The 13,896-nt window shown below is 35.3% G+C and overlaps 1 protein-coding gene across 1 annotated transcript in view; it reads right to left on the minus strand.

Annotated features, from left to right (window-relative positions):
• The window catches only part of PREX2 (phosphatidylinositol-3,4,5-trisphosphate dependent Rac exchange factor 2), a 382,998-nt gene that overhangs the window by 122,480 nt on the left and 246,622 nt on the right, over positions 1-13,896 (minus strand). Inside the window, exons 26-31 of the mRNA XM_021002117.2 lie at positions 13,062-13,241; positions 11,565-11,659; positions 10,270-10,352; positions 8,628-8,718; positions 8,026-8,154; positions 3,590-3,631 (exon numbers count right to left, since the gene is read on the minus strand). Of these exons, the coding sequence (XP_020857776.1) occupies positions 3,590-3,631; positions 8,026-8,154; positions 8,628-8,718; positions 10,270-10,352; positions 11,565-11,659; positions 13,062-13,241 (620 nt within the window). The remainder of the gene's footprint in view (positions 1-3,589; positions 3,632-8,025; positions 8,155-8,627; positions 8,719-10,269; positions 10,353-11,564; positions 11,660-13,061; positions 13,242-13,896) is intronic.

Below are 13,896 nucleotides of genomic sequence, written 5' to 3' on the forward strand. Positions count from 1 at the left end.
ATTTTATTTACTACTATTGATGTTTTAATAGTTATGGTGATACAGAAAACACTCCTCTCTTTGTAACTCTTCTCCAACTATCCTACAGTCATTCCCCGTAACATTCCAACATACATTTAGAAAATGTCCTACCTTATGGAGATTAAAATTTTCCCTTTTAAATTTCAAAACTTTCATTAATCTTCAATGTCATCTTCTCCACCCCTGCCTCAGAGAAAAAGGTATCCTTATATATCACCAAGACTACCTCATCTACTTGTGCTCTAAATCCCAACACCTTTGACATTCTCCAGGATCAATCTCCCTTTCTCAAATACTGTTAATTTCTCAATGCCAATGACTCTTTTTCCTTCTACTTAAATGTGCTCATGTATCCATACCTTATAACAACCTCACTTAATCTTTTTTTTCCTTTTGAGGTACTTCTCATCTCTTTTTGACCTTTTACTGACCAGTGTCTTGAAAGAATAATCAAGACCTGATGTGAATTCTTCTCTACCAACTAACTCCTCAATCACTTTCAACCTAGTTTCCATCATTAATCTTCTACTTTTAAGGGTGACAGAGACACTTTTCCCTTCAAAATTAATGAAAATAGAGAAAGACTGAAACTTTATTGCCCCTGCTTGATGCGCAAGTGCAGTGACTTTTCTGAACAGTAGAGAAAGAAAACGTTTCCTTTTAAGATTCCAACTTACAATCACCACCAGAAAGATGACTTCATTAATATATTCCTTTTCTCTAACTCTCCCACGATCTTCCTCTCAACCAATACTGATATTTCTAACTATTTTAAGGAACTGGAATAATACTGAAGGGGCAGCTAGGTGGCGCAGTGAACAGAGCACTGGCCCTGGAGTCAGGAGGACTTGAGTTCAAATGTGACCTCAGACACATAATACTTCCCAGCTGTATGACTCTGGGCAAGTCACTTAATCCCAATTACCTCATTAAAATAAATAAATAAACAAACAGAAATCTTAGAATAATACTAAAAATAACACAGATCAAGAGACCTTACCAAATTATGGCCACACTCTCAATCTGGAGCTCCCAAAATATGTTCACAAACCTGTGCATGTTTCCAGATTGTTTGCTGAATATCAGTAGACATTCTGCTTCCATGTAAAGCTATAGAAATTGACGTTTTCCCCCAAATCCTTATTTTCCCTCTACTTTCTTTAGCACTCTTGAAGTCATTCACTCTTGAAACCTCAGTGTCATCTTTGATTCTTTTTTTCCCCCTTCACCTTCCACCCATCCAAAGAGTTTCCAATTCCTTTCCCTTCTATGTCCATGATTTCTCTCCTGTCAAACTCTTCCTTTCCTTCTCCCTATAACCAAACCAACACATGTCCTTAACGTAATACCTTGTGCTTTTCCTAGTAGCTTTCTAAGAAGTTTTCCTCTCCTCCCTGCAATCCATACTACTACCAAAATATTAATATTCCTCATGGTTGGACTGGATCATGTAATTCATCCATTCTAAACACTTGATGGCCTGGATCCCTCAGCCTGGCCTTCCATAATCTGCTACTAATCTACTTCTTGGGGCAGCTATGTGGTGGACAGAGTACCAGGCCTGAAATCAGGAAGATTCATCTTTCTGAATTAAAATCCATCTTCAGACACTTACCAGTTTTTTGACCATGGGCAAGTTACTTAACCCTGTTTACCTGAGCTTCCTCATCTATGAAATGAGCTAGAGAAGGAAATGGCAAACCACTTCAGTATCACTGCCAAGAAAACCTCAAATGGGGTCACAAAGAGTCAGACATAACTGAAAAATTACAACCTCCTTTTTCAGGGGTTTTTTTTTTGCCTCATTGCCTACTCCCTCTCATGCACTAAGCATTCTACCCAAACTGAATTACTCTTTGTTTCCAGAACAATTTTTCCACCCTACGTATTAACATAGTACTTTATGCTTCTCTCAAGATGGTGTTTTTGAAGGGTAGGTATTTGTGTATATAACCTAATTTTTCTTACTCAATGATAAGCACTTTAGTGGTAGTGGACATTTCTTTGTCTTTATATCTTCCTAGAGCCTCACACAATGTTTTGTACATAGTAGTATCACAGAATGATAGTCATAGAAGGACATCAGAGATTCTTTAGGCCAAAATCCTCATGCTACAGATGCAGAAATTCAAGCCCAGGAAGAATTCAAGTCAATAAGTTGACAAGCATTTACTAAGGTTTACTATGTTATAATCAATATGTTAAGGGATACAAAAAAAAAGGCAAAAACAATCCCTGACTCGAAGGAGCTTGCCCAAAGGTAAGATGGTTACCACACAGGTGGTACAGGTTGGACTAAAACTCAGGCCTTTTAATTCTCAGCATGTTGGTTTTTCCATTATGGTCTGCCCATAGAAACTGAGTTTACTGAGGTAAATTAAATGGAATCATTAGTAAGATGCCAAATCAGGGTTCTCCAAGAAATATAGGTAATTCTGTCTATCTAAGATAGAAGTGAGGGAATGGCTGGATGGAGATGGGAGAAGAACATGTCAGAGAAAAGATGCAGAATGCAACCCAAATCTGAATATTATTTACAAGATCCAAGCCATGTCATATGAACAAGGTCTTATTATGAATATCATGATGTCTGTATATGCATCCACTGAACTGAATTATACTTACATTTGTTTTATGTACAACACAAGAGAAAATGTAGATATGAGATCAAGGGCTGACAGAAACAACACAATAAAAAACAGGAAGTGTAAGCATGTCAGAATCATGGTCAAATGACTGCTGTGCATGCAGTCATTCAGAAATTAATGGACAAAAAACTATATGTAATAGACTAACACATTTTATTTTTAATTCTATTTTAGTAGTATGTATTTGACATGTCATACTCTTGAGGCCAGGGTATTATTTATATTAGGTATTTATATTATGTTATTTATATTAAGAAAAAAGGTGGTTGATAATTTCATAGCTTCACATTGTCATTTCTTATTTATAGTGTGACCAAATACTTAAATCTTCTCTTAGTGACATTATCCTCAAATAACATTTGTTCACTTATTATTTGCTGAGCTTCTGGAAAATGTTTTATCATGAGGAAAACGAAGTTGGTCTACTCAACTTTATAGCACATAAACAAATCATTTTATGTTATGGTAAAGCATAAATTTGGGACCTTATATATTGGGTGGGAGGCACCATGGTATAACAGTTGAAAGTTCTGGACTTTAAAGACCTGGATTCTAATCCTGCCTTTTATACTTACTAGCTAATTGACTATGACTAACCTCTTGGAACCTCAAACAACTCTCCAAAACTATAAATTATGGATAGATTATTTTATCTGTAGGTAGAAGGGAGTCCTCACAATGATAAAATCACAGATCTCTGACATACTTATATATAACTTTGGTATATGTACTTGTCTGTGAACTTTTTTTTAACAGATAGAGAAAAATAGTATTTAGTATATATTATAGTTTCTACATTAAGGACAAGTATAGGGACTATATTGTAACCAAATCTGTAAACCTCACACGGCAACATTATTTGCTTTGTGGACATGCCATTTCTACTGAAAACAATAAACATATCACAAATTAAAAATTACCTGTATATTCAAGAAGAGCCAGAAGTATTCTACTCTTCACCTCTATTTGGAAGAAAACACAATTAATTAGAATTATATTAGAATAAGATACTTACAGAGTTTTAGACCTTGAAGAATAATAGCAATTCATTTAAATAGCATCTACTATATCAACTGATCTAATTGTTTCCAACCTTTTTGATAAAAAAAAACCTTTTTAATGTGAAGCAATTTATTAGACTCCTATAGTAGTAGTTGAGAAAATATATGACAAAAACTTACTATGAATTTAATAACAATTTAAAACAAATTAGTATTTTATTAATAACAGGCACTTGAAAAACTATTCATTTTAAATATGTTTGCTTATTTATTCTACCAAGCTGAGCTATGTATTGTGTTGGAATGGAATCAAGATCAAAATGAAGATCCTTGGTGAACATATGGATTCATGGACCCTTTGCAATCATACTAAGACATCAAGGGGTCCATGGCTCACATGTTACAAACTACTTGTCTAATCCAATTCTCTCATATTACAAATGAAGAAACAGAGATCTGAAGTCACACAGCTATTTAAGAGACAACTTAGTATTAGAACTCAGGTTCATTAACTCCCAGCACAATGTCGTCATGCCACAGAAGGCTGCATGTCATATTGAACTGGAAGCTGGCCTTAAGAGTCACAAAGGCCCGGGTTCACATCCTATTTTTGACAGATACTGGATGTTACCTTATGCAAATCCCATAATCTCACTTGTGCTCTGGGTAGAGGGGTCAAACACGCAGCCTACAGGCCATATGTGCCCCAGAACTCTTCCACATCTAGCCTGAACCAGATTAAAATGTAGCTGGAAAGTATTTAACAAACTAAATAAAAAGGACAAGAAACATAGGTAATACTAATATGTGATTTTCTAAGTCAAGATATGGCCTACAGGGATAGCAGACACCATTTGTATTTGATTTTGACACTACTGTGCTAGGGCAACTGTTTTAAGTTATATAGAGGGTGCACTGACAGAGAGAATTTTCTATGCTAGAAAAATTCAAGGATCTAGTGCTGATCTCTAATATTAATAATGGATTAAAATCATTCTCTCATAAGGAGATGATCTGAGAAGTCAGAAGGAGGCAATCTTTAGCCGAATATGGTAAAATTAATATTTCATTAACAGAATTCAATTGAGACTAGGACCACAAACAAGTAACAAATTCTAACAGAGTCATGTTATTGTTCTCCTTCCCTATCCTATGAAAAAATTGTCAATTCAGAGGGCATTACAGAAACTGTAATTTGTCAACTGTGAAAATTAGTGAAAGCAGGATTTTGAAAATGAACTAATTACTTGGATGATAATCCTTCTATTTATAAGTATTTATATGGGTTAATACATCAACTTGATCCTCACAATAAGTTGTTATTGTTCATCCTTTGTTCTCAAAGAGAACCAAATGACATCAGAAGGGTGATATTTTGACTCGCAAGTGAATCTGATTTAAGTGAGGCAGGGCTTGTGCAAAGTCATCAGCCTCACTCTCTCCACCAGGGTCATCAGAGTCCAGTGGCTAGATATAGGTCAAGATGCAGTGGGAGATGCTGGCCTTTTGTAAGCTATGGTCTTTCCCTGGTCTTAGTTTATCTGAGGCAACACCCATTCAGTGATTAAAGGCTAGGTAAGAATTGAGTCAAAAGATGGAGTAGTTTGCCTTCACAAAACAATCAATCTGGGAGGAGAAGACCCTAAGAGTTTCTGGACAGAACAGAGTCACAGAGCCAGTAAGTATCTGAAGCTGGATTTCCCTCACAGTAAGTGACACAAGTTTAAAGTCTAGTATCCCAAGCAAAAACATTTCCAAAAGGTGTTTAATTTGTTACAATTGTCTCAGCAGCACTCTCACTACGTACGCTGAATTTCCTCACCTCCCACCCCATTTCTTTATGGGTCTTCAGGCACATAAGAGACCAATTATTATACATGCCTATACTCATATAACCTATGAGGTATAAATGAAGAAAATGAAACAAAAGATAGAAAGCAAAATTCCTAAAACCACAGATTATGCTTTTAACCTTACATTATAAAAGTTTACATTGGCAAAAATTACTAGGTTCTCCAAAAATAAAAGAAGTGAGGATAATGTCTTTGTTTCTACTATAGTTTTCCTGTGACTTAAAGATATGATGGTTTAAAAATTTAAAACTCAAAGATCATGAGTACAAAGTACATTGCAGCTTTCAAAGGCATAAATTACAATTTTATGCTACACTGTAAAATTCACATTCGTTGCCTAGAAAGTGAAGAAATGTCTCAGTGGGCCAAACTAAATTGCATTTTAAAACACTTTTTACCTACTTTTATGCTATTATTTTTCCCCTCTGAAGTCAGGTTTTCTTGTTATTGAATCTATCAATTCAGTGAGCTAAGAATGCTTTTCCAAATGTGTAAAAAGTGCCTTTGTCCTTTCACCTTCAAAATAAAAATAGAGTAGAGCAATGCAGGTGACCAAGAAAAAAAGGATGTTACTGCTTCTTCATGCTGTACCAGGAGTAGAGCTCATCTCTACCTAACACAGTCCTCATAATCTAAGCCACTATATTTATGGTATATATATACACACACACACACACACACACACATATATATATATATATATATACATACACACATATATATATATATATATATATAAATATGCAGATAAATCAAAGAGTTAAATCTCCATCTCTCACCTAATTTCCACTTTTAGTGGAGAAATCTTAGATTTTCTTTGGTTCATAAATGGGTGACATGTTAAGATCCAGTCAAATAGAGTATTTTTATTTGACAAGGAGCAGAGGGAGTTGCTCAAAAATTCAATTAATTCCATTTTATCACTTAACATTTATTGCATGCCTAAATATGTGTCAGGCACTAGGAATATAGAGACAGAAATGTTAATAGTCCCTGCCCTCAAGAAGTTTACCATAAATTTAATCTAAATCACTGAAAATGTGAAATCCTACAAGATGCTCAGGTTATAACCCAACAGCCAACCAAGCAACATGATCCTACCCATACTTTATTCCTTCCCATCCTATCCATGTTCTTCTTCAAGTTACGGTGAAAAAAAAAACATCCACTAGGATTCTACTTCATGAATTCATATTAAGTGCCTGTTAAATTCTAATTATTCATGAAATGTAAGTTAAACATGAATGACTAAAGATCACAGATCACAAAAAAGATTAAGTAATAGACATAAAATTTAAAAGACAAATTCGTATTTTCATTAGTGGGTTTTCCCTCTAAATTAGACTTCTGCAAATGTATTTATTGGATGATAAGTATGTTACCTAATTAGTTGACTAAAAGTAGATAATGTTTCAAAATTTTAATTAATTCTATTAGCTGTATCATAAGTGATTCTTAAAACTTGTGAGATCTTATTGACTCTGACCTTCAATTATTAGTGATGAAAGTTAAGTGAGGTTGTCTAAAACTTTTACATTCCAAGTCATGCTATGTTCCCAAACAAAACTGTCTTTTTTTCAAGTTTATTTTTTAAAGGAAGTTCACAATTTCTTTTGCAGTGTTAAATTGAATAGTTTTGGGGCAGCTAGGTGGCACAGTGGATAGAACACCAGCCCTGAAGTCAGGAGGACCTGAGTTCAAATCCGGTCTCAGACCACACACTTGACACTTAACTAACTTCGTGGCCCTGGGCAAGTCACTTAACCCCAATTGCCTAAAACATAAACAAACAAACAAACAAACAAATAAATAAATCAAATAGTTTGATCATAGAAGTGCTGTGGAACATAAAAGTCAACTTCACCAAATAATAAAGTGCAAGTAGCTGTAAGTTAAATCAAACTATCTTCTTGTTTTTGGTTTCCGTGTAAATGCAGATGTAATAACTGTCTCTTAAGATGTTCTATAACATTGGGGCAGCTAGGTGGTGCAGTGGATAGAGCACCCACCCTGAAGTCAGGAGGACCTGAGTTCAAATCTGACCTGAGATGAAACAATTGACACTTACTAGCTGTGTGACCCTGGGCAAGTCACTTAACCCCAACTGCCTAAAAAAAAAAAAGTTCCATAAAATGAAGCTTATTCAATAAGTATTAGCTTTATTTTTTTAAAGGCCCCATTTTCTTTCCCCCAGATTGTTTCATACTACTTAATATCATTTTCTCTCCCTATCATTTTCTCACAAGTCCCTTAAGTTATTCAAGGAGTAACTTCATAAACTTCTATTGACTAGATGCTAAAATTACAAGTTTCTGAGATTCCTATTTTCTCTTTTCTTCCTCTCCAGAGTGATTTTTTCATCCCCTAATCCTGCTCCACTGGTATATGTTACTCCATAAAAAGTTAACTTGTAAAAAATAAAAAGGTTTGGGATTTGATAGGAGGACTGAAAGTTATCTTTACTAAAATTACACATTTTTTTCCTTTACTTTTCATCCTGACCTTCAACAAATCTTCTGATATTCTGTGCAAGATTCCGGACACTGCTGGGAAGATTCCAAGGGTCTTGTTTGATGTGAAGCCGAAGCCTTTTTGGACAGCTTAGCTTAGGTTCCATTTCCTGTTGAAACTCTAAATAAAGACAGAAAATATTTCTTGAGTTTTAACCTTCTCAAAGACAGACTGTAATCCTACAGACTTCTGAGTTATTCCTTTAATCTCTACAACTACCTCCCAACACATTTTTATCACACTTGTTTCTGATGCCATTTTATAGAAGATACCAACTATAAAAAGTCATATTGTAACAACAGAACCTAGTCTTACTTTTATGAAAGTACTGAAGGTTAGATAGAAAAGTTCTTTTTAATCACATACACTTTTAATTCCATTGTACATTGTAAAGTTTTGTAACAGGTTAAGAAAACTTGCATTTTTTCAAAGAATCAATAGTGAATGAATCATGAAACTGAGGCAACAAGAATTTAAAAAAAAATAAAAACTTAGAACAAGATTTTCCTAGAATTGGAAATCGATTATTCCTTATTTTCACATACATGTCTTCTATCTGTCCCCAACTATTAGTAGTTATTTTAAAATGTTACCTTGTAATCCTCGACCTGGTGTGAAGTACTTGGTCTGTTCAAAGACTCTCATTACAGCAGGCCCTTTAAGAAGATTGGTAATTGAGTCCACCTGTCAATATTAGAGGTTTCTGAGTACTATGAAATCCCAAAACCAGTTCTGTGTTTGCATTTTACTATATTCCCTAAAGCTGAAATTACTAGGGAAAAAACCATAATTGTTCACTATTCTGGAGCATTCATATGAATTCCAGAGAAGCGTCTGAGAATAAGGGCATACAAAACAAACTTTAAAGTTAAGAGTATTTTTAAATGCTTTTTCTTCCCGTATTTGAACATACACCTAATAGAAAGGCAATGCATCCTGGTAGATAGAGTGATGACTTAGGAATGATGAAGACCTAGGATCAGATTTTGCTTTTGACACTGACTTTGTGCTCTCCAAGATCATCAGTTGTAGAAGAGTTGTGCCTTTCATTGTTACTTTCCTCAGGTGAGAGCACCTTATAATATTGAAATCAAAGATGTGTGTGCCTGTGTGTGTTTGCATACATGCATGCTCACACTCTATATACATAAAGGACTAAATTCTCCACCACTGAACAGGAGCCAGTAGTTGTTTTTCTGTCATAGAATCAGAGGAGAGGATGTGGCAAGTTAGAAGGTGCAGATATGCAGTTATAATCATTTTGCCAGCCAACCATCTTCCATTTCCTGTAGCAATGGCTGTAGCAACTGAGGGGTACATCATAAACATAGTGCCTGGAGTTCAACTTTTATCAGCATAAATATGGATGACTCCTCCTATGTTTTCTACACCTTCAGTTTTAATATCTCTACCTCAAGAAGCAGCTAGGTATCACAGTAGATAGAGGGCTGGGCCTGGAATTGGGAAGATCTGAGTTTAAATTCAGCCTCAGGCATTAGCTGTATGAGCCTACTCAAGTCATTTAATATCTATTTGCCTCAATTTCCTCAACTGTAAAATCGTAATGGTAGCACTTACTTCCTAGTGTGGTTGTAAATGACCTAATAATTATGAAGTGCTTAGCATAGTGCCTGCTACATAATAGGGCCCTTCCTCTCTCCCTCCCTTCATTCTTTCCTTCCTTCCTTCCTTCCTTCCTTCCTTCCTTCCTTCCTTCCTTCCTTCCTTCCTTCCTTCCTTCCTTCTTTCCTTCCTTTTTTCCTTCCTTCAATGCCCTAGGCAACTCTCTATAAGTTGGAAGAGAGGGATGAATGGGTAGAGACAGTTTCCTCATTATAGGGAGTTCTTTAAAAGAAAACAGTTCAGTCACCAATCCAGTTCCTATTCTTGTCCCTTATCCCAGTAACAGGACATACTGTATAGTTGAATACTGAGTGGGACTGTAAAAGAATGGCTAGTGACAATCCACCAGATCTTAAAACAATAACAACAAACCTTGAGCCATTTTTGGTGGTTGTTGTCACCATCAAAGTGACGCAGTTATAAGAGCACCAAGCTGGTCTTGCATTTTTGGAAGTTAGGAGAGTCATAAAAATTCAAAACCAAAGCATTTCCCTAAGGATGCTGAACAACCCACCAAGAAATAGATAACATTTCAATAAAGATTTCTTCTTTCAAAGCAGTACTTAAACTATGCTTTTTGAAAAGCTAATGAAAAGCTTCAGCCAGTCTTACCTGACTAAAGAGATGTTCTAAACAGCCATGCAACTTGTCCTGTTTATCATGAGAAATCCGAATGCTCAAGGGAAGTTCATCACCTGTAGGTTACAAATAGCACCACAATGACAAAAAACATCTGATTTATAAATATTTATAAGTCATTTTAATAGGAAAATAAATATTGCCTGTCTTTATAAATCTTAAAAATTCATTGACTCATCTTTTCTCAAAAAATCTGGAATCAAAATAATTCCTAGAACACTGAAGTTTGGTTCAGTCAAGGACATTATGAGAGGCCATAGAAGTGGTCTGGCGTATTATAAAGAAGTGTCAAACACAATGAGCCAAAGTGCAGAGTGCTGCCTGAACCACATTAAAATGTTACTGGGAAGTATTTAAAAAGATAAACAAAAACATAATAGAACACAGATAATATTAATAGGTGGTTTTCCAAGTCAATATGCGAACCCCAGGCATCCTGAAGTAGGGTTTAGTGGCCTTGCTTTCTATTTGAGCTTGATAGTACTGTTACAGTAGATAAAGGGCTGGACTTAGCATCAAAAAGATGTGAGTTCAAATCTCATCTTAGCTACTTCCTACTTATATGACCCTAAAGAAGTAAGTTAGCATCTCTGAGCCTCAGTTTCCTCATCTGTAAAATTAGAATGATAACAATAGCACCTACCTCACAGGTTTGTTAAGAATCAAATGAGATAATGTGTGTAAGGAACTTGGCATATCTTAGCACTCTCTATACGTGTGAGCTATCATTACACTGCAGTGCCATATTGTAACACTTCCTTCAAACAGAATTTGTCTGATGCTGGTTTAGCATTGTCATTTTAAAAAATCTGTTCTGAGTTTAGCAAAATTTCTTTATCCTTGACATATAAAAGATAAAATACTTGCATGAATGATTGTTCCCTTTTCACTTTCACTCATATTTCTGGACTTTTTCTGTGATCTCAGAATGTATTCCCTAGTTATTTACAGTTCGTGAGAATCTGAGTTCCCTGCTTGCCTGCAATTCCTCATAGTTAAATCAGGAAGGCCATAATGGGCATATGGTTAAAACTAATCAGTCTGTGTCAGATCTTATTAATCTATACCCTCCATCGTGGGTCAGAAAAATTGGCTTTGTTGTATTGAAAGACTCCCAAAACACAGAGCACATTAAACTGGAGTGAAATAACACACTCTCATGGCCTACTATGACAGATAAAAAGGATGAAATGAATAAAAACCAAACAATCTCTTAATAATATCTATAGCAAGACAAAATAAACTGTAGATAGTTTCCCTGAACTCACCTGAGTCCATCTCATCACTGTGAAAGTAGGAACTGCACTGGCTACTGCATATGCTAGTGAAAGATGCAATGGAATTTCTATTGCTGTTACAGTCACTGCAAAGAAGAAACAGCAAAGATCATCTGCAAGGTGAATTTCAACAAGGTCTCCTCCTCTGGGCTCTTTCTATGTCATTCGCACCTCAGTTAAATGTAAGCCATTTTACTATACACATTATAGGCAATAATTGTTCTCTGAAAGGGCTCTATAATTCAGATTCCCTTATGACATGCAGCTCCAATTGGAGAAGGTAAAAACTATAAAGTAACTATAAAACTCAGAAGATAATCTCTTATTAAAATAGTGTAATAAAGCCAAACTTGAAATTTCTCACTAACCAACTTTAGAGTTAATTTCTATAGTATTCTGCTCTGGTAGGGTAAATGCTAGGACTGAGAATATGGTGATTTGCCATTGACTTAAAAACAAACAGACAAACCCTGCCTCTCAACTCTTTTAACAGCTTGTAGATAAATGTGTCTGTTCCAAATCTTGCTGTGTGATAGGGGCATGGTGGGAATTTTTTAAATTTCCATTTAGTGCAGGCAATAAATATTAAGACTATGTTGTTCTGAATCATTCATAGATATGCAGATACAGATATATCTATAGATAAATATATGTAGATATATACATACATGCATATATACACACATATTAGGGTAATTATAATTCCTATTTTTGCTGTGCCTAGAGCTTATATGAAAATAATTTCATATATGACCTATCCAGGAGAGAAAGTCCATTTAATCTAACCAAGAATTAAAGAACAGAGAACTACTGATGACATCAGTTTTTATTAGGAGATGTGAGAACATCACCCTGGTGCTCACTCAGAGTCCCCAAGAGTGACACATTTGTATTGTAAACTCTTATCTTCTGCACTGTTTGGGGGGCAGTCTTTAACCCTGTTTTTCTTTTTAATGCCAGTTAGCCCCTAATAAGGTTCAGTTAAATAGCTAAATCACTTAGCTATGACTACAGGCAGGAAGATTTTAGGTTTGAATCTTGGCCCTCATGCTAGCTTCATATCCATGGGCAACTCTCTTAAAACCACCCCACACCCGGCAACTTGTTAATATTTATCTACTAAGTTGAAGACAGGTTGTGCAATGTAATGAATCTTGATCTTACCCTGAAATATTAACACTGTACATGTAAATTATCCTGCTTATTTATAGACCAACCCCTCCCACAAACTTGATGAGCTAGAAAAGAAAAACAAAACTGCTTTTGCAAAAGTGAATAAGATAACTATAGCAAAGGAATGATTTTGGAATGTGAATTTTGTCGACTGGTTCCTTTTCTAAATGCCCAAATTCCTCAGCCCTCTATTTTCTTTTGCACTGTAAGGACTTGTCAACTTCAAATTATTATTTGGAAAAACTGCTGAGAGCACAGTATCACATCTGGATGTTTTGGGTTGGTTCATGCAAAGTGAAAGAATTAATGAATTACCTGTAGGAATCCCTATTGCTGATAGTGTCATGCCCTGAATCTTCTTGTTCATCTCCTGCTACATTAAAACAGACCTTTTTTCCATTCCTTTCTCCCTTCTCATTGTCACTGTCAGTTGGTATTAAAGACTCAGCTGTTTTATGTTCCAATTTGGGAGAATATGTTATTGAAGACAGAAGGCTGCAGTATGATAAAAAGCCAAACAGAATAAATGTAATTTTTCAACACTGTCTGCTAAAGATGATAACTCTGTTATTTATTAAACATGACAAATATATACACATTTCTGTGGCTCTATCCTCTTGTTTTCATCAACTGAATAAATCAGAAAATAAAAATATGCTGCATGCAATTCCCGGTCTTGAAAAATGGCAATAGTTTTGATGTGAGGTAAAATTCCCTGATATGTAAAAGAATGAGTGCAAGCATTAAGGTTAAAGAACACATGATAATAGAGCTAGTGCTAGAAGGGATTTCTTTCTTCTAGAATGCACTAGCATTCTACATACCACAATTATAGATATGAACACAAAAAGATGAACTAGAGCTAAAACATGATTAGCTCTGGCCCTTAAACATGAAAATGCTCCACAGGTAAAATATACTTGGAGTTGGAATAGACATCACAATGGTCCAATCTCAATAGCTTCAACTTTCTTATATCATGGCCTAAAAATCCCTTAAGATTTTCAACTCCAATGAAATCTATCTCTATTCCAGCCATTCAAAAACATGACCACATCATATATTTTGCCATTTACTCAATATTTCTACCCAGGTTTTAGGTCTTTTCCCTTTCCTAATATAATCATGTGCCCTTCACCTCTTCCACCTA

Source organism: Phascolarctos cinereus, unplaced genomic scaffold (genome assembly GCF_003287225.1).
Source record: "Phascolarctos cinereus isolate Bilbo 61053 unplaced genomic scaffold, phaCin_HiC Scaffold_4;HRSCAF=312, whole genome shotgun sequence".
Lineage (NCBI taxonomy): Eukaryota > Metazoa > Chordata > Mammalia > Diprotodontia > Phascolarctidae > Phascolarctos > Phascolarctos cinereus.